The following is a 27,337-nucleotide window of genomic DNA, read 5'->3' on the forward strand; positions in this document are numbered from 1 at the left end:
CCCCTGGGCTAGGGGAACAGACCGAACACACACTTGCATCATTAGTGAAGACAAAAGAGCAGACGAGTCAGCTGCACTGTGATTAAACATTTGTGGGGGGGGGGGGACAAAAAGGTTTTTCCCCTTAGGATTTCTTTCTTAACGTTAAGGATCCCAATTTCATTTAGACGACCACTCCCCAAGTTAAAGACTGACACCAGCCACCCTTGCTTCTCCCTTTTAGGGGTCGACTAGTTCTCATTCAGTCCCTAGTAAAAACAACACATGGGGATGGGTTAGAGTAAAGATCATCAACTAGTCAGCCATGGGCCGATCATTTCTTGAACGGATGGTCGGGGGGCATAATTACAAATCAATTATAGACTGCAAATTAACCGCGAGAAGCCCAAACAGATACAATGTTTGGTTAAAACGTAACAATTTATAATTTTGCTTACATTTGTATATGACTGATTTGTTTTTCTATTGTGCGTTGGAATACTTGGGAAAATATTTCTAAATTTAAAAAAATGTCAAACCTGGAGCTGATTTCCTGGGTGTTTTTACAGTCTTATGTGAAACAAGAAAAAATACATTTGTTTTATATTTTGCTCAGAAAAAGTAGGGGGCCCAAATAAAAATTTGGCCTGTGCGCCACCAGTTGGGGAACTCTGGGTTAGAATGTGACACCAGCCAATCAAAACAACACTCTGGGATGGGTTAGAGGGTGACAGCCACTCCTGGGTCAGCCCCATGTGACCACAATTGTATGGTTGTCCTGTATGGTTGGAACATGTGGATGGAATAAGGTTGTACCTCTTTGAGCTGGTCCTTGCGCTGACGGTACTGGCGTTTCTGAGACTCCAGTAGACTGGTCAGCTCCTTTTTCTGCTGGCTCAGGATATGCTGCTGGAACTTCTTCTCCTCAGCTAGGGCTGCCTTGGTCTGGGGAGAGAGAGGCATTTGGTATTTTATTAGGATCCCCATTAACTGTTGCAAAAGCAGCAGCTACTCTTCCCGGGGTCCTCACAAAACATAATACAGAACAACAGCTTTTTTTTTAAAGCTTACATATCAATACATATACAAATTATCTAGGTCAAATAGGGAAGAAACCAAGTTTGCTGTTCACTTGAGAAATGAGATGGAACGTAGTTACATGAAAAAATTGGCTCTATATAATACTGTACGCTTTCTTGATTTTGTTCTGGATTTGGGGAATGAAAAGACCCCTGGTGAGGTCAGAGCTGTGTGTAAGTTGCCTATGCAAACAATTTGGGATTTTCAACACATTTCTTATAAAAAGAAGTGATGCAATCAGTCTCTCCTCAACTCTTAGCCAAGAGACTGGCATGCATAGCACTTATATCAGCCCTCTGATTACAATGAAGAACAAGACGTTCCGCTCTGTTCTGAGCCAGCTGCAGCTTAACTAGGTCTTTCCTTGCAGCACTTCACCACAAGACTGGACAATAGTCAATATAACACTAAACTAGTGCCTACAGGACTTGCTTTTTGGAATGTGGTGTCAAAAAAAGCAGAGCATCTCTTTATTACGGACAGACCGCTCCCCATCATTACAACCATTGAAATCTATATGTTTTGACTAGGGACGCACGATATATCGTTAAGCATATCGGAATCGGACGATATCGGCTAAAGATGCCAACATCGGTTCGACGTCTAGTTTAACACCGATGTGCAAAACCGATGTCAAAGCCGACGTGCATACCTATATAAACGTAGGTAGATGACGTAATGACGCCACAGAAAAAATACAGCACTACACTTGCTACACAGCATTCCGAACCTAGCCCACGATGTCTGTCGTGTGGATTTATTTAGAAGTTTCAAAGGAAGAAAACAAAAAGGTCATATGCAACTAAGTGCACACTTTCAACAACTAAATAAGTTCCAAGTCAAACAGTCATTTGAAAGAGTAAGAAAATATCAGCGAGACATGCAAAGGCGAAATCCATTAACGGCAAGATAATGGAGTTCATTGCCCTTGATAATCAACCGTTCTCTGTCGTGGATGATGTTGGCTTTTGCCGACTGGTCGAGCACCTCGAGCCCCAATTTGTAAGTCGCTCTGGATAAGAGCGTCTGCTAAATGACTTAAATGTAAATGTAATGTATACACTACCAAGTAGGCGCTATTTTTCAGATGTTGCCCTACCGGAATTACACAGTATTGTTGAAACGCACAACCATGAGCTACTTGCTATGGGCGTCACTGCTACTAGCTTCACGACTGACATTTGGACCAGCGATGTCAGCCCCATGAGCATGCGGAGTCTGACAGCACAGTGGGTCGATGAGGATGTCGTACTGAGGAAAGCCGTATTGCATGTTTAAGAATGGCATTTGTGACTCTGGGTTCGAGCCCAGGCTCTGTCGCAGCCGGCCGCGACCGGGAGGTCCGTGGGGCGACGCACAATTGGCCCAGCGTCGTCCGGTTTAGGGAGGGTTTGGCAGGCAGGGATATCCTTGCGCACTAGCGACTCCTGTGGCGGGCCAGGCGCAGTGCATGCTGACCAGGTCGCCAGGTGTACACATTGGTGCGGCTGGCTTCCGGGTTGGATGTGCGTTGGGTCAAGAAGCAGTGGGGCTAGGTTGGGTTGTGTTTCGGAGGACGCTCTCGACCGTCGAATCCGTACGGGAGTTGCAGCTATGAGACAAGACTAACTACTACCAATTGGATAAGACGAAATTGGGGAGAAAAAAAAGGGGTATATAAAAGTTCTAATAGTCAGTTTCTTAACAGGTCCATGTTTATCAATAATTGGAAGAAGCAATTTCATAAATGTATCAAGTGCAGCGTCTGGATGCTCCTTATTAATCACATAAGACCAAAAAATATACTTTTTTTCATGCTCACAAGTCTCACAGCAAAATATTTTGTATGATCTCTAATACAATATTTTAGGGCCAGCTCCTGGAACTTTGGCCTTCCTGGATATAGCCCCAATATTGGGATGAAGGGAGAAAAATACTACATTCTGTTCATCTGTTTCTTGCCCGGTTTGACCCCCTCTCCTCCAAAGCGCTGGTTCTCCACCCCTCCTTTCCTCCAGTCCTGTCATCCCTCACCTCCTTCTCCAGGATGGCCTGGTGTTTCTTGCCCAGTTTGTCCCCCTCTCCTCCGAAGCTGTTCCTCTGGTTCTCCAGCTCTTTGTCTAGTCTCAGCTGGTGCTCATCCATCTCAGCCTTCAGCTTGTTCTCCAGGCCCATCAACTGTTTCTGGTGCTGCCTCCTCATCCTCTTATAGCCAGACATCTGCTCCCTCAGCGCTGAGCCCTGCTCGTGCTCCTGGATCTGACGAGTGACCTGGAGAGAGGGGAGAGAGAGTGGAGAAATAGAAAGGGGAGGAAAAGAGAGAGAAAGGGAAGGAGAGAGGGAATGTGTTTCAATAGTATCTGACATCTTTGAGTTTTCTATTGAGCCTGCCTGGAGAGACAGGTGGGTGGGGTTTCCAGTTGTGGGACTGTTCCATTGGATCACAGGCAAACTCAATCAAGCTTAGGCAAAGTAGTTCATAGCAAACAAGCATTCATAGTAGTATGAGAGAGGGGTCAGGGGGTTGTGTTAGCAGTCGTATCGGAGAAAGAGAGGTTTAGGGGTTAGCCTTTGCGGTCATGTCAGAGAGAGTGGTTAGTGGTTGGGTCAGAGAGAGGGGTTTGGGGATGTGCTCACCAGGGAGGCCGTGCGGATGGTGGCGAAGTGGTCCCGGTTGCGGTAGTAGGCCCTGCGGCGGGCGGCTGACGAGGGCTGCTGCTGGTCCATCTCTGGCTGGTATGGGTCATCATAGATATTATCCTGACCCTGGGGGAGGGGGACAAGGCGAGAGAAAGAGAATTCAGGAGAGGGATGTTTAATTAATGTCCACAAACAATTGCACACACCTGACATATTTACCACATACACACACCACAATATTCTCTCCCTCTAGCACGCACACCACCTCTCTCAGACTTACAGTAGGGCGGTGTATAATGGAGGAGACTTCTCTCCCTCAGTCATCATTGCCCCCACCGCAGACACACCCCCACCTCACCCAAACCCCATTCACACACACATACACACCTCTCTCAGACTTACGGTAGGGCGGTGTATAATGGAGGAGTTGGAGGTGACCGTGTGCTCTCCCTCGGTCATCATAGCCATCTCGTTGCTGTCGTCAGAGCCGTCCGCAAGGCTGTTGACAGAGGAGCTCTGGGAGCTGGCGGAGATGGACATACTGGGCACAGACTGGGAACTCTCCATGCTGCCCACAGTGCCCGTACGCAGCAGGTACTGCTCCACCTCCTGGGTGAGGGGGGGTGAGGAAAAATAGAGACGTTATAGACAGACTGTATCTGCCTGCCTGTCAGAAACATGCAGAGACAGACACAGGCAGGCAGAGGCAGAAAGTTAACATAAGATACAGTGCCTTCAGAAAATATTCACACCCCTAGACTTTTCCCAAATGTTGTGTTACAGCCTGCATTTAAAATGGATTACGTTGAGATTGTCTCACTGGCCTACAGACAATACCCAATAGTTTCAAAGTGGATTTGTTTAGACATTTTTACAAATTAAAAATGAAAATATCAAAAGTCTAGTCAATAAGTATTCAACCTCTTACGGCAAGCCTAAATAAGTTCAGGAGAACAAATGTGCTTAACAAGTCATACGTTGCATGGATTCACTATGCGCGATAATAGTGTTTCACATTATTTTTGAATGACTACCTCATCTCTGTACACACATAATTACTGAAGGCCCCTCAGCCAAGCAGTGAATTTCAAACACAGATTCAAGCACAAAGACCATGGCGATTTTCCAATGCTTTGCAAAGAAGGAACCAATTGGTAGATAGGCAAAAATAAAAAAAGACATTGAATATCCCTTTGAGCATGCTGAAGTTATTAATTACACTTTGGATGCATCAATACACCCAGTCGCTACAAAGATACAGGCATCTTTCCTAACTCAGTTGCCGGAGAGGAAGAAAACCGCTCAGGGATTTCACCATGAGGCCAATGGTAACATTAAAACAGTTTGAGTTACATGGCTGTGACAGGAGAAAACGGAGGATGGATCAACATTGTAGTTAATCCACAACACTAACCTAAATGACAGAGTGAAAAGAAGGAAGCCTGTACAGAATAAAATATTGAAAGACATACATCCTGTTTGCAATAAGGCACTAAAGTAAAACTGCAAAAAAATGTGGCAAAGAAACATAACACTTTGTATTCAGGACAAAGTTATGTTTGGGGCAAATCCAAGTTCACTTCATATTTTCAAGCATGGTGGTGGCTGCATCGTGTCATGGGTATGCTTGTCATTGGCAAAGACTAAGGAGTTTTTTTATGATACAAAGAAACAGAATAGAGCTAAGCACAGGCATAATCCTAGAGGAATGCCTTGTTCAGTCTGTATTCCAACAGACACTGGGAGACAAATTGACCTTTCAGCAGGACAATAACTTCAAACAAGGCCAAATACACACTGGACTTGCTTACCAAGATGACAGTGAATGTTCCTGAGCGGCCTAGTTAGTTGACATAAATAGGCCTGAAAATCTATGGCAAGACTTGAAAATGGCTGTCTAGTAATGATCAACAACCAACTTGACAGAGCTTGAATTATTTGTTTAAATAATAAATGTGCACATAAGTAATCCAGGTGTGCAAAGCTCTTAAGAGACTTACCCAGAAAGACTCACAGTTGTAATCGCTGCCAAAGGTGATTCTAACATGAATCAACTCAGGGGTGTGAATACTTATGTAAATTAGATATCTGTATTTTATTTTCAATAAATCAGCTAACATTTATAAAAACATGTTTTCACTGTCATTATGGGCTATTGTGTGTAGATAGTGGAGAAAAAATATATTTTGAATTTAGGTTGAAACAACAAAACATGGAATAAGTCTACCTCCTCCTCCTCGCCTCCCTCTGGGGTGGGTCCGTTGTGGGCTTCATGGAAGAGGATCTTCTTCATCTTCCTGTACTGAAGGTTGTCCAGCTCCCGCACTGCGTCCTTGGTCCTCGCTATGAGGTCCATCACCGCCGTTAGGGGACGCTCACGACACAGAAACCGGTGCTACAGACAGGGGGGGAGGGGGGAGTGCAAAGAGTTAGAGAGAGAAATTGAGGAAGAGAGGAGGAACAAGAAAAAGGTGTGTGCTGCACTCTTACATTCAGCAACACATCGGAGATAGGCCTGTCTTGTGGAATCTTCTGTAGACAGGAGTCCACAAAGTTACGGAAATAATCAGACCTACGGCACGAGAGAGAACAGAGTTCAGTCAGAGAGAAGACAGAAAGAGAGCTGATGCGTGAGAGAGCTGGTGAGTGAGCGAAAGAGCGTTAAGAGACAACGAGACAGTGATGTAAAGGAGAGATCAAGACCGATAAGTGAGTGGAGAAATGTACATGAGGGAGAGTGACGCTCACCAGTGATTGGACGCTAGGATGGGGCTCTCGTTCTGGGCGATGTGGTATAAGGCACTCATAGCATTCATATTGAACAGAGGAGGCTTCCTCTCCGCTAAAGGGAGACAAGGGAGGGAGGGAGGGAGACAAGGGAGGGAGGGAGGAAGAGAGGGAGAGAGGGTATAAAAAGAAGAGAGATCAATCGAGAGAAGTAAAGGGAGATGGAGAGAAAGTAACAAGTGTGAGAGAGAGAGGACATGTTAGCTAACAGCCAAAGGAGCTTAGCACTGAGTCTCTTAAATCCCAGTAACAATGCCGGGACAAACATACACAACATAGACTATTACCAACTCCCAGGGGTTAGGGATTTGGCCAGACCACTCAGACAGGGGTCACACTGAGGGCCTGGGGTCAAAGTTCACTGTGGAGCCATTTGCCAAGACACCTTCATATTTTCTATATTATACTACATTGTTAGATCTCTTTCTTGATGTGGTGTCCAAGGGCGGCATTCCCTCTCTACAGTACCATAGAGATTGTGAATAGTTTGTTGCCATGAAGATCCTAGAGTGGTTTCTTGCCCTGGCGATGCCTACCCAGCTCTATACAGGTGATGCCCAGAGACCAGACGTCCACCTTGCCGTCGTACTGACCCTCGTCCATCGCTAGGATCACCTCCGGAGCCATCCTGGAAAAAGAGTGAACCATCCCTTTATAATCAGCCACTGGTTAAAAAGAGTGTACCATCCCTTGTGTGTAGGGCAAGGGGAGGATTTGGAGATTCACAGGAGAAAACCAGCAGCAATTTGGCCCACAAGGAATTGAATAGTCCACAGTCCACAGTTCTAGCTCCTCACCAGTAGGGGGTTCCTACAAACGAGTTGGCAGGGGCAACAATGGAGGCAGAGCCAAAGTCTCCCAGCTTCACCTGGCCAGGCTCTGTCAGGAGGATGTTCCCTGCCTTCACATCCCTGAGAGGAGAGGAGCACTGTTAACACAATGTGACAAAAACAATGTTGACACAGCGCAGAGATAACAACGTTGAACATATTCATTTAAACCAGGGGTGGGCTAACGTTTTGGCTCGAGGTCAAAATTAATTTGCAGGACAGAAAAGGGGCAGTTATTTGAAAATAAATAAATAATGTATATATAGTCCACAGTATATAGGCCCATTATAATTTCTGCATACTTTCTATACAATTGTAGACACTCAAGAGCGGCCTGGAGTGTTTCCTTAACCAATGACAATTTCCACCCCCTAAAAAAAATAAAAAATAGTAATATATACCCCTGATTTAACCCTTAACCAGGAAAGACCCGTAAAACTATTTTGGGATAGGGGTCAGCATTTTCACTTTTGGATGAATAGCGTGCTCAGAGTGAACTGCCTCCTACTCTGTCCCAGATGCTAATATATGCATATTATTAGTAGTATTGGATAGAAAACACTGAAGTTTCTAAAACTGTTTGAATGATGTCTGTGAGTATAACAGAACTCCTATGGCAGGCGAAAACCTGAGAAAAATCCAACCAGGAAGTGGGAAATCTGAGGTTTGTAGTTTTTCTAAGCTTGTCCTACAGAATACACAGTGGGATATGGATAAAGTTGCACTTCCTACGGCTTCCACTAGATGTCAACCGTCTTTAGAAACTTGAATGAGGATTCTACTATAAATGAGGGGCTCATGAGACCTCTGAGTGAGTGGTCTTGCAGAGTGCCTTGGTCTCATGACGCACGCTCCCGACAGAGTTACCTCTCGTTCCAGTGCTTTTCTTCAGACATAGGAATTCTACGGGTGGAACATTATTGATGTTTTATGTTAAAAACATCCTAAAGATTGATTCCATACATCGTTTGACTTGTTTCTACGACCTGTAACGGAACTTTAAGTTTTTGTCTGGACATAGTGCTTGCGCCTCATGAAGATGGATTACTGGGCTGAACACGCTAACAACAAGTGGCTATTTAGACATAAATGATGGACTTTATGGAACAAATCAGTCATTTGTCGAACTGGGATTCCTGGGAGTGACTTCTGATGAAGATCATCAAAGGTAAGTGAATATTTATGGTGTTATTTCTAACTTCTGTTGACTCCAAAATGGCAGATATTTCTCTGGCTGGATTGGGCTCTGAGCGCTGTTCTCAGATTATGCTTTCTCTGTAAAGTTTTTTTGAAATCTGATACAGCGGTTGCATTAAGGAGAAGTCTATCTTTAATTCTGTGAATAACAGTTGTATCTTTTATCAATGTTTATTATGAGTATTTCTGCAAAATCACCAGATGTTTTGGAATCAAAACGCTACTGCACGTAACGCGCCAATGTAAACTGAGATTTTTTTAATATAAATATGCACATTATTGAACAAAACATACATGTATTGTGTAACATGATGTCCTATGAGTGTCATCTGATGAAGATCATCAAAGGTTAGTGATTAATTTGATCTATATTTCTGCTTTTTGTGACTCCTATCTTTGGCTAGAAAAATGGCTGTGTTTTCTTGACATGGTAATGCTGTAAAGCATTTTTGAAATCGGACACGATGGGTAGATTAACAAGAAGTTTCTTTCATTTGCTGTATTGGACTTGTTAATGTGTGAAAGTTACATATTTCTAAAAAAATATTTTTAAATTTAGCGCACTGTTTTTTCAGCTGAATGTTGTCGAGGGGTTCCGCTAGCGTAACGCCAACCCTAGAAAGGTTAAGGCTAGAAACCTCTTTTGCAATAGTGACATACCCTATATAGCATACAATGGGGCAAAAAAGTATTTAGTCAGCCACCAATTGTGCAAGTTCTCCCACTTAAAAAGATGAGAGGCCTGTAATTTTCATCATATGTACACTTCAACTATGACAGACAAAATGAGGGGGAAAAAAATCCAGAAAATCCCATTGTAGGATTTTTTATTAATTAATTTGCAAATTATGGTGGAAAATAAGTATTTGGTCAATAACAAAACTTGATCTCAATACTTTGTTATATACCCTTTGTTGGCAATGACAGAGGTCAAACGTTTTCTGTAAGTCTTCACAAGGTTTTCACAGCAAAGCACAGTTGCTGGTATTTTGTCCCATTCCTCCATGCAGATCTGTTTTGGGGCTGTTGCTGGGCAACACGGACTTTCAACTCCCTCCAAAGATTTTCTATGGGGTTGAGATCTGGAGACTGGCTAGGCCACTCCAGGACCTTGAAATGCTTCCTACGAAGCCACTCCTTCGTTGCCCGGGCGGTGTGTTTGGGATCATTGTCATGCTGAAAGACCCAGCCACGTTTCATCTTCAATGCCCTTGCTGACGGAAGGAGGTTTTCACTCAAAATCTCACGATACATGGCCCCATTCATTCTTTCCTTTACACGGATCAGTCGTCCTGGTCCCTTTGCAGAAAAACAGCCCCAAAGTATGATGTTTCCACCCCCATGCTTCACAGTTGATATGGTGTTCTTTGGATGCAACTCAGCATTCTTTGTCCTCCAAACACAACGAGTTGAGTTTTTACCAAAAAGTTATATTTTGATTTCATCTGACCATATGGCATTCTCCCAATCTTCTTCTGGTTCATCCAAATGCTCTCTAGCAAACTTCAGACGGGCCTGGACATGTACTGGCTTAAGCAGGGGGACACATCTGGCACTGCAGGATTTGAGTCCCTGGCGGCGTAGTGTGTTACTGATGGTATGCTTTGTTACTTTGGTCCCAGCAATCTGCAGGTCATTCACTAGGTCCCCCCGTGTGGTTCTGGGATTTTTGCTCACCGTTCTTGTGGTCATTTTGACCCTACGGGGTGAGATCTTGCGTGGAGCCCCAGATAGAGGGAGATTATCAGTGGTCTTGTATGTCTTCCATTTCCTAATAATTGCTCCCACAGTTGATTTCTTCAAACCAAGCTGCTTACCTATTGCAGATTCCGTCTTCCCAGCCTGGTGCAGGTCTACAATTTTGTTTCTGGTGTCCTTTGACAGCTCTTTGGTCTTGGCCATAGTGGAGTTTGGAGTGTGACTGTTTGAGGTTGTGGACAGGTGTCTTTTATACTGATAACAAGTTCAAACAGGTGCCGTTAATACAGGTAACGAGTGGAGGACAGAGGAGCCTCGTAAAGAAGAAGTTACAGGTCTGTGAGAACCAGAAATCTTGCTTGTTTGTAGGTGACCAAATACTTATTTTCCACCATAATTTGCAAATAAATTAATTAAAAAACCTACAATGTGATTTTCTGGATGTTTTTTCCTAATTTTGTCTGTCATAGTTGAACTGATGAAAATTACAGGCCTCTCATCTTTTTAAGTGGGAGAACTTGCACAATTGGTGGCTGACTAAATATTTTTTGCCCCACTGTATATGGTATAGAAGAAGACAGGGCCCGGTTTCCCAAAAGCATCTTAAGGTTAAGTTCATCGTTAGAACCTTCATAGGGGAATGTTTAAATCGCTAAGTAATTGTTATTAACGTTGTACTTGAAAATGCTCGTAATCTAACGCCTACCTCAGACCACTTGTAGAACAGCTAATTGTGCCATTACATGCTTTTTTTGCCCTCCCGAATCACTTTATACACAGATCTCAGCTAAAAACAGAATCACGTGGTTTATCCGCCTCTCTGTGACTGCGAAAACTTCAGAACAAAGTTGACTACAAATACGTTGCCAATGTCTTTGCAATTAATACAAACAAGCAACGTATAAAAATATGATTAGAGTGAAAACAGAGTTGAATGCTCAAAAATATAAACAGTAAGCTCTAGGCCTATTTCAATCATATCAAAATACATTTCATGTTCAATCAATTGAGTTTTATTTTGCTACTTGTAGGCTACAGTGTATAACTTGTCTCAATATATTATGTGCCAAATCTGTGATTTTTTGCATTTTTATTGGGTAAGCATTGGAGTAAACTGCCTCAATATTTGCAGCCGTAGGTGGTAATCTCTCTTTCTCTGCGTCAGTATTGTGAAATAATTTGAAAGTTAAGGAAATATTTGAATGGAGAAAGCGGTTCCGAGAGCAGCGCTCCTTTTCTTTCGATCCTATTAGTGACGACACATGCTCCAACGATGCACTTGTAGTGGTGTTTTGGAAAAACTCATGTTACATCTTCGGCCGTTGTCAGAAAGATCCATAGTTAAAACACTTGTAAGCCTAAATTCCATCGACATCGGGAAAATGAGTCCAGGCTATTAAGGCCACAACGGAATGATTATTGAAACGACACTGAGTAAAATCCCTGATGACAGACTAGACTGAAAGACATAACATTGAAAACAGAACTGGAATCGAACGGCCAGAATTGCTCTAAGACACTGCACAGTGACAGCATATGGACAAACACAGTAACATGGACCAAGAGGTTGTAGTAGTTGTTTGACTAAGTCGCTTTGGATAAAAGCATCTGCTAAAATGGCATATATTTTTATAATATTACCTATGGATCATGTTGTGAGAGTGAAGATAGGCCAAGCCCAGTAGTGCACCATGGGTAATAGCAGCTATTTCCACCTCCTGTAATGGCTTCTTGTGAACTACAGACGCACACAGAGACAGTAAGAAAGAGGGAGAGTCTAGTTATATACAAAGCTTAAAAAACATGCTAAACGCCCTTAAACATGACTCAAAATAATCCCTGCAGTTGGTCTCTGGTGTACTAACCTTCTAGAAGATCGGAGGCGGAGCCTAAACAGTACTCCATCACCAGCTGAGGGAGGGGAGGGGGGACAGATTATTAGTAGACACTCAAATAGTGTACTGGGAGCACACACACTGCTAATACCGACCCATGCTGTGTGTTCTCTGAGGTAGCATCCTCTGTACTCGATGGTGTTGGGATGACGGAGCTTCTGGAGGAACTTCACCTCCTTGATGATATCCTGCCATTTCTGAGGAGAACGAGAGAGAGAGCAGGGGTTAATACCAAACATCATGTCACAGGGAATCATGGAAAATAGACAAAAAAGTAGATTGGCTTTTCAAGGATGTTTAGGGACAATTTTTAATTTTAATTTTTTTAATTTTACCTTTCTTTAACCAGGCAAGTCAGTTAAGAACACATTCTTATTTTCAATGACGGCCTGGGAACAGTGGGTTAACTGCCTGTTCAGGGGCAGAACGACAGATTTGTACCTTGTCAGCTCGGGGGTTTGAACTCGCAACCTTCCGGTTACTAGTCCAACGCTCTAACCACTAGGCTACGCTGCCGCCCCAAATTCTAAGCCAATGTAAGGGTCCTGAGTGTGCAGGCTTTTGTTCCAGCCAAGCGCTAACACATCTGTTTCTATTCCTAAACTTAAGTGTGTGCGCGCGTTGGCTCACCTCGTTGGACTGCTTGCCGGTGTAGGACATCTTCTTGATGGCCACCACCTCGTTGTTGCGCACATCTCGGGCCTGTCGGACACAGCATCGAGAAGGACAGACACGCTTCATACAAACTCTCAAAACACCTTGTTACACACTTTGATAAGGAGAGCAAACGCACACACTTTCTTAATCAAAACTCTCCCCTCCCCCTAATATGAGTTCTCCTTACGAAGTAGACGGCCCCGAAACTGCCATGGCCGATCTCTCGGAGGTCAGCGAAAAGCTTCTCGGGGTCATCTCTGTAGAAGAGCTCAGCCACATCCGGGTCCTTTAGATTGCCCGCCCGCACACTCGAGGGCATAGCCAGGGCCTGGTGGACAGAAAGAGAAAATTATTATTAAAGAGAGGGGGGGGGTGTAGATATGGTGGGAAAAGAAAGTGAGAAGGACAGAACAGAGAGTGGAAGAGAAAATGCGGAAGACAAGGTAGAGAGAGAAGAAGGGTAGGGGAATAGAGGAAGAGGTAGAGAGAGGAAGAGGAGTAAAGAAGGGTATAGAGATAGAAAGGCAGAGAACAAGTGCGGAGAGATGAGAGAAACCGAAAGAGAGGGAGGTTAGTTCTCACAAAGTGCACTTAATAACAAACCCATATTAAAAATGTATAACTCGTCTCAACCCTCGGCAGAGAGTGCTTGCGTACATATTATGGTGAGGGATACACAAACTTTCACTACAGCCCGCATGGCATGTGCGCACGCACACATAACAGTCCCTCTGTAACTGTAAATCAAAGTGCTGTGAGAGCAGAGACATGGTTTACTCATAACTTAAGGTGCTACACATAGGATTTTATTTTTACATTGTAATTTCATAAAATGGCCATAATATATCTGCAGGGATTGTGGAATGATAGTGTTTCACAGTATTACTTACACACCAGTGTTTTGATTGGCTGCGATATTCGCCTATTGATTTCTCCCACTGTTAAACTGGGAATGCTGTTTGTGGCTGCGTTATCTAGTGGAAATCGCACTCATTTCCTTGTTGCTAAAATTATACACTGCTTGCTCAATTTCAGTTTCTGTGAGAAAACAAGCAATGAATAGTGTAACAGTATAGCTTCCGTCCCTCTCCTCGCTCCTCCCTGGGCTCGAACCAGCAACACAACGACAACAGCCACCACATCGAAGCAGCGTTACCCATGCAGAGCAAGGTAAACAACCACCCCAAGGCTCAGAGCGAGTGAAGTTTGAAACGCTATTAGCGTGCGCGCTAACTAGCCAGCCATTTCACTTCGGTTACACCAGCCTCATCTCGGGAGTTGATAGGTTTGAAGTCATAAACAGCACAATGCTTGACGCACAACAAAGAGCTGCTGGCAAAACACACGAAAGTGCTGTTTGAATGAATGTTTACGCGCCTGCTTCTGCCTACCACCGCTCAGTCAGATACAAGTATGCTCAGTCCGATTATATGCAACACAGGATACGCTAGATAATATCGAGCAATATCATCAACCATGTGTAGTTAACTAGTGATTATGATTGATTGTTTTTTTATAAGATAAGTTTAATGCTAACTAGCAACTTACCTTGGCTTACTGCATTTGCGTAACAGGCAGTCTCCTTGTGGAGTGCAACGAGAGAGAGGCAGGTCGTTATTGCGTTGGACTAGTTAACTATAAGGTGCTCGACCAGTCGCCGAAAGCCAACATCACCCACGACAGAGAACGGTTGATTGTCAAGGGCAATGAATTCCATTATCTTGGCATTAATGGATTTCACCTTTGAGTTGTCTCGCTGAAATTTTGTTACTCTTTCAAATGACTGCTTGACCTGTTGACTGCTCGATCCACACAGACATTGTGGGGTAGTTAAGGAATGCTGTATTGCAAGTGTAGCGCAAAATGTACGTAGCATCATTACGTCATGTACCTTCGTTATATAGGTATACACGTCAGTTAAACAAAGAAATAAGCACACCTATATGCTTAATTTAGATTTATTAATGTGTTAACTTTAATTGCTCTACAAACGTTGGGCTATACGTTTTGATTTTTAATACATGGTAAGGCTGCATGATGCGACTAACGATGATTTGAAAAAAGTTGCTTGAAAGGCATGAGCTCTGCTTTGTTTTGTTTTTGCGCAGGCTATACACCCACACCCACTTCAGTCTCATTCACAATTTGACAAGAACTTGATCATGCTTCAAATTTCCTGGCGGCATCCCCTTTGTGTGGCTGCAATGCACCCTAAGAAAATCCATGCCTTTTGTGGCCAGTGGCCATTGTGCCTTTGGCCTGGAGTGCTGCGTTGTGCCCTTGGCCTGGAGTGCTGCGCGCTCCGAAGCACCTCTCACTCACATTGCTCTCCATCACATGATGGGGTCTTTCTCATAGGCTACAAGTGAAGACAGACCCATTGAAAACGCAACTGAGCGTGTCCTTATCTAGTTCCGAGGTGCATATTGAAGATATTGGAAGAACTGTCCACATTTACTTTTCATCAACCAACAAGATGAGAAGGCCTAATGAACAGCAAAAGCACTAGACTATGTCAATCTACTATCCCCCACAGTACAAAAGAAGACCTATTCTATGCTGTGCAAGAAATAAAATATTGCAAACAGTCTTGCACAGTTGTGGGATGCCCAATTCCCAATTTTAGGAATGTTGCTTAACTTCTCTAGGATAGGGGGCAGCATTTGAAATTTTGAATGAAAAGCATGCCCAAATTAAACTGCCTTCTACTCAGGCCCAGAAGATAGGATATGCATAATTAGTAGATTTGGATAGAAAAACACTCTAAAGTTTCCAAAACTGTTAAAATAATGTCTGTGAGTATAACAGAACTGATTTGGCAGGCAAAAACCTGAGAAAAATCCATTCAGGAAGTAGTTTTTTTGGTTTTGTAGTTCTCTATCCAATGCCATTACAGTATCCATTGACTTAGGACTGAAATTGCCTTCCACTAGATGTCAACAGTCTTTAGAAATCGTTTCAGGCTTGTATTCTGAAAAATGAGGGAGTAAGAGCAGTCTGAATGAGTGGACCCTGCCGTGTCACAGAGCTTTTTCATGCGCGCGACCAGAGAAAGTGCCTTTGTTTACCTTTTATATTGACGACATTATTGTCCGGTTGAAATATTATCCATTATTTAGGCTAAAAACAACCTGAGGATTGAATATGAACTTTACGGATACAATTTGGATTTTTTTGTCTGCCTGTTGCGACTGCGTTTGAGCCTGTGGATTACTGAAGAAAACTCAAACAAAACGGAGGTTTTCGGATATAAAGAGAGACTTTATCGAACAAAAGGAACATTTATTGAATAAATGAATGTCTTCTGAGTGCAAACATATGAAGATCAAATGTAAGTGATTAATTTTATCTCTATTTCTGACTTGTGTAACTCTTCTACTTGGCTGGTTACTGTTTGTAATGATTTGTCTGCTGGGCTATGTTCTTAAATAATTTTAAGGTATGCTTTCGCCGTAAAGCATTTTTGAAATCTGACACGGTGGCTGGATTCACAAGAAGTTAATCTTTAAACCAATGTAAAATAGTTGTATCTTCTCTGAACTTTTATAATGAGTATTTCTGTATTTGAATTTGTCGCTCTGCAATCTCACTGGATGTTGGCCCTGTGCGTCCCACATACCCTAGAAAGGTTACATTCAACCTTTTTTTGTGGGATACACAAGGCAATTCTAGATCTTGTGGCATATTTTGTTTAAACTACAACCAATTCAATGGAATTGCAAACCTCTGCACGCACAGTGCATTCTTCCACCACATGTGCAGCTGATTCTCAAGATCTTGCACACTAATGAGATGCTATTGAGCCCACACTACTAGTCAGACAAGGACTACATGCTTTCTGGTAAGTTTTGATTACAATACTGGGTGGGGTGAATATATGTTATATGACATACATGATTTTGTGTTAACTAGTAAATAGTAGCCTATAGAAAAGTGTGTTTAAATCATTTATAACAAGTTAACAATTTTTGCTAATTAGTTTTTGCTACCATGTGGGTTTTTAGCTTGCTTGAGCCTGCAAACTGAGGAGTGTTAATTAAACAGTTTCCATACAGGTTTCATTTTAAACATTTATCTTACAAAGCAGTTGTTTAATCTAACTGCTTAACCAATTATCTGTATATGGAATTGTATTTTTTTTTTTTTTAACTCATTCTTTTTCTAATCTTTACAAGAAAATGCCAATGATGTGTGGAGACATTTCACTGCAGCTAATGTAGAAGAAAAAGCTGTGTACATGTGCAAATACTGTGCCAAATCATATGTGAAGAATTCAAAAAAGATGCAGAATCATCTGGTCAAGTGCATAAAGTTCCCTCAGCGCTCACAACAAGCAACCTCTGACAAAAGTCCATCTACTTCTATTCGAGGTGAAAATGATGAATCAGACACCTTATCGATAGCAACAGCTCATGGTCCTCCTGTGATCAGAAGTTTTTTTGACTCTATGGAGGAAGGTAGTCAGAGAAATGCTGATGAAGGGCTTGCTCGAGCTGTGTATGCAACTGGTACACCTCTGATGCTCACAGGCAATGTGCATTGGAAGAGATTTCTGAATGTTCTTCACCCAGCATACACCCCTCCAACCAGACATGCTTTATCTACTAATTTGCTGGATGCAGAGTTCAGAGCTCAAGTGAAGGTCAAGCAAATCATAGAGAAAGCAGACTATTGCAATCATCTCTGACGGGTGGTTAAATGTTCGTGGGCAAGGAATAACTAACTACATCATCTCCAACCCTCAATCAGTATTCAACAAGAGCACAGACACAAGGGAAAGACACACCGGTCTTTACATTGCAGATGAGCTCAAGGCAGTCAATGACCTTAGACCACAGAAGGTATTTGCACTGGGGACAGACAATGCTGCCGAACATGATGCTTGCTTGGTCTAAAGTGGAGGATTCCTAACCTCACATCACACCCATTGGCTGTGATGCTAATGCATTGAATCTGCTCCTCAATGACATCATGGCACTGAAACCCATGGATACACTACAAGAGAGCCAGGGAAATGTTTAGGTATGTGAAGGGTCATCAAGTTATAGCAGCAATCTACCTCACCAAGCAAAGTGAGAAGAATAAGAGCACAACGTTGAAGCTGCCCAGCAACACCCGTTGGAGTGGTGTTATCATGTTTGACAGTCTCTCCAAGAAATGGCCATATCACAGTCTGCCGATATGGACAGCCACATCAAGAGGATCCTCCTGGATGATGTATTTTGGGAGAGTGGTAAGCAGCCTGAAACTCCTGAAACCTATAGCAGTAGCCATTGCCCAGATTGAGGGAAACAATGACATCCTGTTTGATGTTCAGACTAGAGGTCGACCGATTATGATTTTTCAACGCCGATACCGATTATTGGAGGACAAAAAAGGCGACACCGATTAAATCGGCCGATTTTTCAAATATATATACACGCACACACATTTTTGTAATAATGACAATTGCAACAATATTGAATGAACAATGAACACTTTTATTTTAACTTAATATAATACATATGGGCTTTTGGATGGGTGTCCTTAAGGTGATTCCACAGGTTGGTGGTATTTTTTGATTTAGCCGTTGCTGACCCCATGCTTACATCTTTATCACAAATAAGACACCTTGCTTTCCCTGGTGCCAATTCCATGTAATAATCCCACACTGGTGCTCTTGCTTTTCTCTGCCATCTGTAAACACACACAGCTCTGAAGTGACAATGATACTGAAGAGTCTGCTTAGGAGTCAAATACTCTCAACGGCTTGAACAAAAATAGAGTTTAAGTTACCTGTGATGAATGTTGAAAACAAAAACTGCCATTTCTATATGCAGGAAATCCTATTTTAATAATGGACATGGTAAGAATTGACTACCAAAGTGAGAGTCATGATTCCCATGACACCTAGCAAAATCTGAAAAGCGGTTCCTTCAATCATTTATTCCATAGGATATTTTTAGATTCACTTAAAATAAGGTCTGTGTTTCATGTAGGCTTACACCACCTTGCCAATTTTATAACTGTGTAGATATCCATAGGACAAGGTAACTCTGATCAATATTGACTAAATATAAGCGAAGATCATTTTTTTGTAGAGTGGATTTATGAAAATATTTTGACAAACGTTACCTTTATCCTAGTGAGATTTACACGGGTGTCAAAACGCTGAGGCGGTTTAAGCCTGCACGAAACACAGACCTTATTTGAAGTAGATCAAGACATTCTGTATGGAAGACATGGACGGTAAAATAAAGAAGGAACCCTTTTCAAGTTCAGCCACAAGTTATTACAGGAATTATAACGCGTCGACTCGCTCTAAACCATATTCCTTTGACTATTACGAGCCTGCTGCTGCCTACCACCTCTCAGTCAGACTGCTCTATAAAATATCAAATCATAGACTTAACTATAATAAACACACAGAAATACGAGCCTTTAGGTCAAATCCGGAAACTATCACCTCGAAAACAAAACGTTTATTCCGTTCAGTATTTTATCTAACGTGTGGCATCCATGAGTCTAAATATCCCTGTTACATTGCACAACCTTCAATGTTATGTCATAATTACGTAAAAGTCTGGCAAATTAGTTTGCAAAGAGCCAGGCGGCCCAAACTGCTGCATATACCCTGACTCTGCATGCAATGAACGCAAGAGAAGTGACACAATCTCACCTGGTTAATATTGCCTGCTAACCTGGATTTATTTTAGCTAAATATGCAGGTTTAAAAATATATACTTGTCTATTGATTTTAAGAAAGGCATTGATGTTTATGGTAAAGTACACATTGGTGCAGCGACAGTCGTTGATTGATTGTTTTTTATAAGATAAATTTAATGCTAGCTAGCAACTTACCTTGGCTTACTGCATTCGCGTAACAGGCGGGCTCCTTGTGAGGCAGGTGGTTAGAGCGTTGGACTAGTTAACTGTAAGGTTGCAAGATTGGATCCCCCGAGCTGACAAGGTACAAATCTGTCGTTCTGCCTTGTTCCTAGGCCGTCATTGAAAATAAGAATGTGTTCTTAACTGACTTGCCTAGTTAAATAAAGATTAAATAAAGGTGAACAAAAAAAATATTGGCAAAATCGGCGCCCAAAAATACCAATTTCCGATCATTATGAAAACTTGAAATCGGCCCTAATTAAATCGGACATTCCGATTAATCGGTCAACCTCTAGTTCAGACTCTGCTTGCAGATGTAAGAGAAGAAATCCGTACTGCCCTGCCCACTTCACTACTGCTCCAAGCAGAGCAAACTGCAGTTCTGAAATACATCAAAAAGCGTGAAGACTTCTGCCTGAAGCCCTAGACACGGCAGTGTACATGTTGGACCTTGGGTATGCTGGCAAGAGCATCATGGCTGGTGCAGAGAAGGCCTATGGTGATCACTACCGTGTCTCGCCACCTTGGCCTGGATGAGTGCAAGGTTCTTGGCAGTCTAGCGAAGTACACTTCCAAGCAAGGGCTTTGGGATGGCGATGCAATATTGCAATTGTGCCAACATATCTCATCAGCCACCTGGTGGAAATGACTTTGTGGATCTGAGGCTCTTTCCCCCTCCAAATCCCAGCCGCCTCAGAGCGGAACTGGTCCTTTTTTGGGAACACACACAGCACGCAACAGGCTGACCAATACAAGGGTTGAAAAATTGGTGGCCATCTGGGCAAATTTGAGACTTTTTGGGCATGACAACGAGCCATCCTCAACAAGGTTGGAAAGTGACACTGAAGATGAGGCCTCAGTGTCTGATGTTCAAGAGGTGGACATTGAGGAGGTCAAGGGAGAAAACATGGAAGCCTGAGAGGAAGACAACCAAAGCCTTAGTTTCTAGACTACCATTTTCCAGATGTTGAAAATGTATTTGGGAGATGCGATGGGATCACTGGGGATCATTCAATATTCCCTTTTGTTGTTCAGTGAAATCATCCCATGTGATGAGTCAACTCATTTAATTAAAGTTCTGCTACCAACTGGTTGCAAAATATATATTTTTTTCCCTATTTGAAGGATTTAATCATTTGCAAATATGTCTACTTATAAGATAAAAGGTTTATGTTTGTCTCGATATGATATGGTAAACATGTCCAATGGAAAAAAAACATTACATTTAAATGGCATTAATATTACTTTGCATATTTTTCCATTAATTCCTGTTAATTCCGACAGAAAGTTACCATTCTGAATATTCCAAAATGTGGAACCCTAACCACTAGCATCAAAAATAAGCAATAGGCAATAAGCACAAATGTTATATTAGCTGGAAAACCACATAATCAAAAGTGACCACAAATGTGATTATGCATGTAATGCTTTGATTATAAAAGGTGCATTTTTAAGGTGAAAATGATCTACCCCAAACTTGAAACTCACGCTCTGCTTATGCCAGTTAGGCCCTACACCCCTTGTAAAGGAGATTGTGCATAATTTAAAGAAGTTATTGGCCACTTCAGTTGTGACACAACCCTTAGCAAAACATAGGTCTATGGGTGCGACTATGATTCGAAAAAGTCGCACAAAAAAAGGCATTTATACATAATTTAAAAGTGATAGGCTAATATTGTCGCCCATCAGACTATTGTTGATTTAATAATGTCTTTACATATACTAAACAATAATAAAAAATAAAAATAAATAGTTGCAGTCAGAAGTTTACATACACTTAGGTTTGAGTCAATAAAACTCGTTTTCAACCACTCCACAAATTTCTGTTTAACAAACTATAGTTTTGGCAAGTCGGTTAGTACATCTACTTCGTGCATGACACAAATCATTTTTCCAAATAATTTTTGTTGTAAAGATAAGCAATGTGCTTAATATTAGGAAAGTTCAGAAACAAATATAGTATGCCTAGCCTATAGAAAGCTGATGGGATCCGCTTTTTTAGCGAGACCATCACTCTTTTCTCGTGCAATTGCATAGCCGTTAGAAATGTTGAGCAACATGAGCTCTCATGAAATATTTGATTAGATTTCTGAATACAGTTGCATACGTCAGAGTGATTAGAGGGACAATAGAGTGCTGAGTGACAGGCAGTTAGCAAGTTTGGTAGGCTACTAATGACCAGCCGCATGATCAGAGCTAGTAGAAGCCTAATTACTGTGACTAAATGGTCACATAGTATTTGACTGCCTTCATGACCGCCGGTAATCTGGTAACCATAACAGCCCTACGTCCAACCGGCCTCACAACCGCAGACCATGTGTAATCCCACCAGCCCAGGACCTCCACAACCGGCTTCTTCACTTGCGGTCTCATCTGAGGTCAGGAACCTGGACAGCTGATGAAACTGAGGAATATTTATAATAAAGCCCTTGTAGGGGAAAACTCATTCTGATTGGCTGGACCTGGCTCCCAAGTGGGTGGGCCTATACCATTCCAGGCCCCCCACGGCTGCACCACTGCCCAGTCACGTGAAATTCATAGATGAGGGCCTAATTTATTTTAAATAGACTGATGATCTTCTATGAACTGTAACTGTAAAATCTTTGAAATGGTTGTATATTGCGTTTAAATTGTTCAGTATATTTTATCATTTCTTAATTTTTATTTTATAAAAATTACATCATTCCCCCCACCCGTGTTAAACCTTCAATTATCTAAAAATGTGTCAACTCAGATTTTCATATTCGCATGTTGTAGCTTAGACCCTATTTTAAATCATCTGAATTTTGTTATGTGCCCACAATCGGTAGACACACCGTGCTCTTGAATACAAGGTGGGTGTCATGTTATGACAAAAATGTACTAATATGTGAATAGAATTGAAATGTCAACTTTCAAAAAAATGGTACCACAAAGATGGTTGGAGGTTCACTGAGAATTTTGACTTGAAATGTAATGTCATTTTAAATGATACAGTCAATCCTCCATAGGAAACATATTGAAAACACAGAACTATAGACAAAGGGAATCTCAACATCAACTGTTCAGAGGAGACTGCGTGAATCAGTTCTTCATGTTCAAATTGCTGCAAAGAACCACTACTAAAGGACACCAATAATAAGAAGAGTCTTGCTTGGGCCAAGAAACACAAGCAATGGACATTAGACCGATGGAAATCTGTCCTTTGGTCTGATGAGTCCAAACTAGAGGTCGACCCATAATCGGCATGGCCGATTAATTAGGGCCAATTTCAAGTTCACACAATAAATCGGTAATCTGCCTTTTTGGATGCCGATTACATTGCAATCCACGAGGAAACTGTGGCAGGCTGACCACCTGTTATGCGAGTGCAGCGTCAAAAGGACCTTGTGGCTGCACGGAGCCAAGGTAAATTGCTAGCTAGCATTAAACTTATCTTAGAAAAAACAATCAATCTTCACATAATCACTAGTTAACCTAGTAATATCATCAACCACATGTAGTTAACTAGCTTGTCCTGCGTTGCATATAATCAATGCGTTGCTTATTAATTTATCATCGAACCACAGTCTACTCAACTTCGCCAAACGGGTGATGATTTAACAAAAGTGCTTTGCCGAAAAAAGCACAATCTTTGCAAATGTACCTAACCATAAACATCAATGCCTTTCTTAAAATCAATACACAGAAGTATATATTTTTTTAAACCTGCATATTTAGTTAAAAGAAATTAATGTTAGCAGGCAATATTTAACAGCACAGCGCTGTTTATGACTTCAAGCCTACCATCTCCCGAGATTAGGCTGGCAATACTAAAGTGCCTATAAGAACATCCAACAGTCAAAGGTATATAAAAATACAAATGGTATAGAAAGAAATAGTCGACGCGTCATAATTCCTATAATAACTACAACCTAAAACTCAACTGGGAATATTGAAGTACTGGGAATATTGAACCACCAGCTTTCATATGTTCTCATGTTCTGAGCAAGGAACTTAAACATTAGCCTTTTTACATGGCACATATGGCACTTTTACTTTCTTCTCCAACACTGTGTTTTTGCATTATTTAAACCAAATTGAACAGGTTGCATTATTTATTTGAGACTAAATAGATTTTATGTATTATATTAAGTTAAAAGTGTTCATTCAGTATTGTTGTAGTTGTCATTATAAATCAGCATCAGCTTTTTTTGGTCCTCCAATAATTGGTATCTGTGTTGAAAAATCCTAATCAGTTGACCTCTGAGATTTTTGGTTCCAACCGCTGTGTCTTTGTGAGACGCGGAGTGGGTGAACGGATGATCTCCACATGTGTGGTTCCCACTGTGAAGCATGGAGGTGGTGGTGTCATGGTGCTTTGCTGGTGACAATGTCAGTGATTTACTTAGAAATCTGCAGCGATAAGCCATCCCTTCTGGGACAATCATTTGTTTCTCAACAGGACAATGACCCAACACACCTCCCGGCTGTGTAAGGGCTATTTGACCAAGGAGAGTGATGGAGTACTGCATCAGATCACCCGGCCTCCACCCAATTGAGATGGTCTGGGTTGAGTTGGACCGCAGAGTGAAGGAAAAGCAGCCAACAAGTCCTCATTATATGTGGGAACTCCTCCAAGACTGTTGGAAAAGCATTCCAGGTGAAGCTGGTTGAGAGAATGTCAAGAGTGTATGAAGCTGTCATCAAGGCAAAGGGTGACTACTTGAAGAATCTAAAATATATTTTGATTTGTTTAACACTTTTTTGGTTACTACATGATTCCATGTGTTATTTCATAGTTTTGATGTCTTCACTATTATTATACAATGTAGAACACAGTAAAAATAAAAATCATTGAATGAGGTGTAAACTTGACTGGTACTGTATATTTTTTAAACAAATATTACAATAGTTGTACAAAAATGTTTGTAAGCTTTTAAAATTACAGAAAACTCAGCTGGTTCATCTTGTCCAGTGATGAAGACATGGATGTCTCATGAAATGGTGGGGTATGCAAAATGGGTCAACTTTGAGCACCTTTATCTCCTGAATGTTTTGGCATTCAGGTCCAAAAAGTAACTTTCTGACCAAATATTCCACAGGCAAACATGTATAGAAAGTTAAGTTTGAATCAAAAGGGATGCTGTCAAAAAGTGATTGAATTCAAATGGATTTACCCGGCACCTATATTTCCCATTCATTCAAGATTGATATCTGACCTGCAGATACCGGACAAATTGAGATTTTGATGAACTATCCCGTTAAACAGCCAAGTCCCTATTTTCCTATTCAAACACTCTTCAAATGCCACCTCCTTCCTCCCTCCCATGGCCTTCCACCTACATGACATGTGAGATCAGTGATTAGCCTATTTCAAGGAATAAAGAAAGTTTGATGCCTAAGTCTTGGTTGGTTTTGTGTGTGACCGCTGGAGAGAAAAGAGCAGAGCTAACATAACCAGCTCCAGTTATTCAGCCTGGAGTGAATGCATCAAGACATCGCCCCACTGGGCTTGGGATGCTCTCTTTAAAGCAAACCTTTAAAATAATGTGTGTGAGACAAGTGTTTGTGAGTGTGCAAGAGTGTGTGTGTGTGTGTGTGTGTGTAGAGGGGTGGGGTGTGTGTGGAAAGGACATGCCATGTTTGTACATTATATGGACTGTATGGTCTTTATAGAAATCCAATGAACCAAACCCACCGCTTTAGAGTAAAATACTCAATATGCTACACCCTGTTACACAATAACAGTCTATTGGTGCTCAATTCGAGACTCATGTTAGCACAGAAGAACTACATCTTGATCTAGTAAACTGCGATGTCATCAGTGGCTGCACTGAGCATATCACCGATAGGTGTTGTCAAGTAATAAACACTAGGGAGATATTGAGCTGTTGTGAATTCATGGCCTATATTTTTGGTTAGAAATTGATCCAATTATTCATTGTTACACTAATTTCCTTTCCATATTTCCTCCCATTTTGTTCTAGTATGTATTCACCGTTTTTACAAAGTGATGTGAATCATAGTAAAGTAGGAAGCTAGTAGCTAAATTGTGGGTAAATGAACATGGGGGACCATGCATTGAATTCTGCTCTAGCCATGTAGCTAGAGGAACTAATTCTGGAAGAAAGGAATTGAGTCATGGAATGCTTGGCTACAATAAAACCATAATGTGTCTTTCACTTATTTCTATGGTATCATGGCATGTAATGGGTCTTGAGTGACAGATGGGGTTCAAACCCAGGTCTCGCCCTAGGTTGAAGATGGGATATATTTTCAACTAGGACCTTGGCTTGGCCTCGCAATGCATTTAATTTGTATTTTTATTTAACTAGGCAAGTCAGTTAAGAAGAAATTATAATATACAATGAGTCTCACTCACTTTCAACTTTGTTAAACTACACGTGTACAAGTCAGTGTATGCTCAAATAAGTGTGGTCATTTAGATAACTATCTAGCTAGTTATCCACATTAGACAATGTCATAGTTAGGATGGTATTGTAAAGAAACAGGCAGGGTGCAGGTCTCGAACCATCGGCCTTCTAGCCGGAAGTCCAGCGCTCAATCGACTGTGCCCCAAAAGCATGCTCAAGCGGCAGGGTCGATATCCGCGTTTATAAACCCAGGGTCGTTTCAATACATTTTGGGGCTCAAGCATGCCACTGTCAGCTGACTTAAGTTTAGCGTGATGGCTAATTAGCTATCGATGGATGTCTGCAAACACCATATAGTCGTTAGTTTAGCAAGCTTGTTAGCTGTGCCTTGCCAGCAAAGGCCGTTAACGTTAGCTGGTTAGCTAGTTAGTCAATTGATAAGTAACCTACTCCGATGCTAAATACACGCGAAGGCCAGAATCGCAAACTGGCTAAATAGCGCTAACGAGCTAGCCATCATTGTTGACAATAAATTGCAACACTTACCACGGCTTGTTATGATCCCGCTCTAGCTACGAAAAAAAATAATTATCCAATACTAGTAACGTTAGTGGTGGTCTCTTCAATGGAGCATCTCAAATCGACGTACGATGCATTGTCATCGATTTCCTTCTCACATACATCCGATGATTAATTTGATTTGTTCTCAATGTCCTAGGCTGGCAATCGGTAGGGCTGAGCATAAGCTATATCGCCTAGCTAGCTGTCTGACTAGCTACTTAATCCGTACCGAATTGGTTAGCCAGTTAGCTTAGCTGGCTAACTACTAGCTAACGTTAGCTGTATACGGGGTGCGGCTGGTCTTCTTCCACCTCACCTGCTCCCTTTCCTTTCATATCGTATTGTATCACTACATCCGTCTTTCCGTCAAGTCTCTACAATGTCTAATATGCTTCTCCCCGTCAGTGTTTTTTTGTCTCAACCCCTTTTTTTGTTCAGAAAAAAACCCAAGATGGCTGTGAGTGGGGCGGGAGCGGAAACCGGAAGTAAGGCGCATGGTTGTCAAATATTTGTATAACTAAATCTCATTGTTCTATCTGTGTGGGTGGCTTCTTCTTATTCGTGCCCGTTTCCGGCGCACTAGACGCTGTAATGCGTATTGCTGCCTTTCTCAGGCTGGAGAGTGAAATATACACCCGTAGGTGCAGGCAGGTGGACTAAAGAAACCCCAACAACTTGCTATTTCACTCTGTCTGTCATTTGTGCACAAAATAGCTAAAAGGAAAAATGTGGTTACACATTACACCCAACTCAGTCAGCTCACCAAAAAAATATCCTCCTATCCTCAGCATACTGTCTGCAATATAACACAGCATGCTTCACAGTCTCTACC

At 41.9% G+C, this 27,337-nt stretch overlaps 1 protein-coding gene across 4 annotated transcripts in view; it reads right to left on the reverse strand.

The window, feature by feature from the left end:
* LOC115145269 (serine/threonine-protein kinase TAO2-like) overlaps positions 1 to 26,974 on the reverse strand; it is a 47,383-nt gene extending 20,409 nt beyond the window's left edge. For 2 of the 4 annotated variants that reach the window (XM_029686706.2, XM_029686704.2), the window contains exons 1-15: positions 26,491 to 26,974; positions 12,930 to 13,070; positions 12,716 to 12,787; positions 12,181 to 12,282; positions 12,056 to 12,101; positions 11,832 to 11,928; positions 7,263 to 7,376; positions 7,002 to 7,093; positions 6,427 to 6,520; positions 6,169 to 6,250; positions 5,906 to 6,073; positions 4,081 to 4,287; positions 3,676 to 3,804; positions 3,073 to 3,309; positions 796 to 924 (exon numbers count right to left, since the gene is read on the reverse strand). In XM_029686706.2, coding sequence (XP_029542566.1) covers positions 796 to 924; positions 3,073 to 3,309; positions 3,676 to 3,804; positions 4,081 to 4,287; positions 5,906 to 6,073; positions 6,169 to 6,250; positions 6,427 to 6,520; positions 7,002 to 7,093; positions 7,263 to 7,376; positions 11,832 to 11,928; positions 12,056 to 12,101; positions 12,181 to 12,282; positions 12,716 to 12,787; positions 12,930 to 13,061 — 1,701 coding nt within the window. In that variant the 5' untranslated portion in view covers positions 13,062 to 13,070; positions 26,491 to 26,974. Of the gene's footprint in view, positions 1 to 795; positions 925 to 3,072; positions 3,310 to 3,675; positions 3,805 to 4,080; positions 4,288 to 5,905; positions 6,074 to 6,168; positions 6,251 to 6,426; positions 6,521 to 7,001; positions 7,094 to 7,262; positions 7,377 to 11,831; positions 11,929 to 12,055; positions 12,102 to 12,180; positions 12,283 to 12,420; positions 12,592 to 12,715; positions 12,788 to 12,929; positions 13,071 to 26,490 lie in introns of those variants that run through there. The other 2 variants (XM_029686705.2, XM_065003177.1) reach the window with 2 other exon arrangements.
* Positions 26,975 to 27,337: the final 363 nt, after the last annotated feature.

The sequence above is a fragment of the Oncorhynchus nerka genome, linkage group LG17 (genome assembly GCF_034236695.1).
Source record: "Oncorhynchus nerka isolate Pitt River linkage group LG17, Oner_Uvic_2.0, whole genome shotgun sequence".
In the NCBI taxonomy this organism is placed as follows: Eukaryota; Metazoa; Chordata; class Actinopteri; order Salmoniformes; family Salmonidae; genus Oncorhynchus; species Oncorhynchus nerka.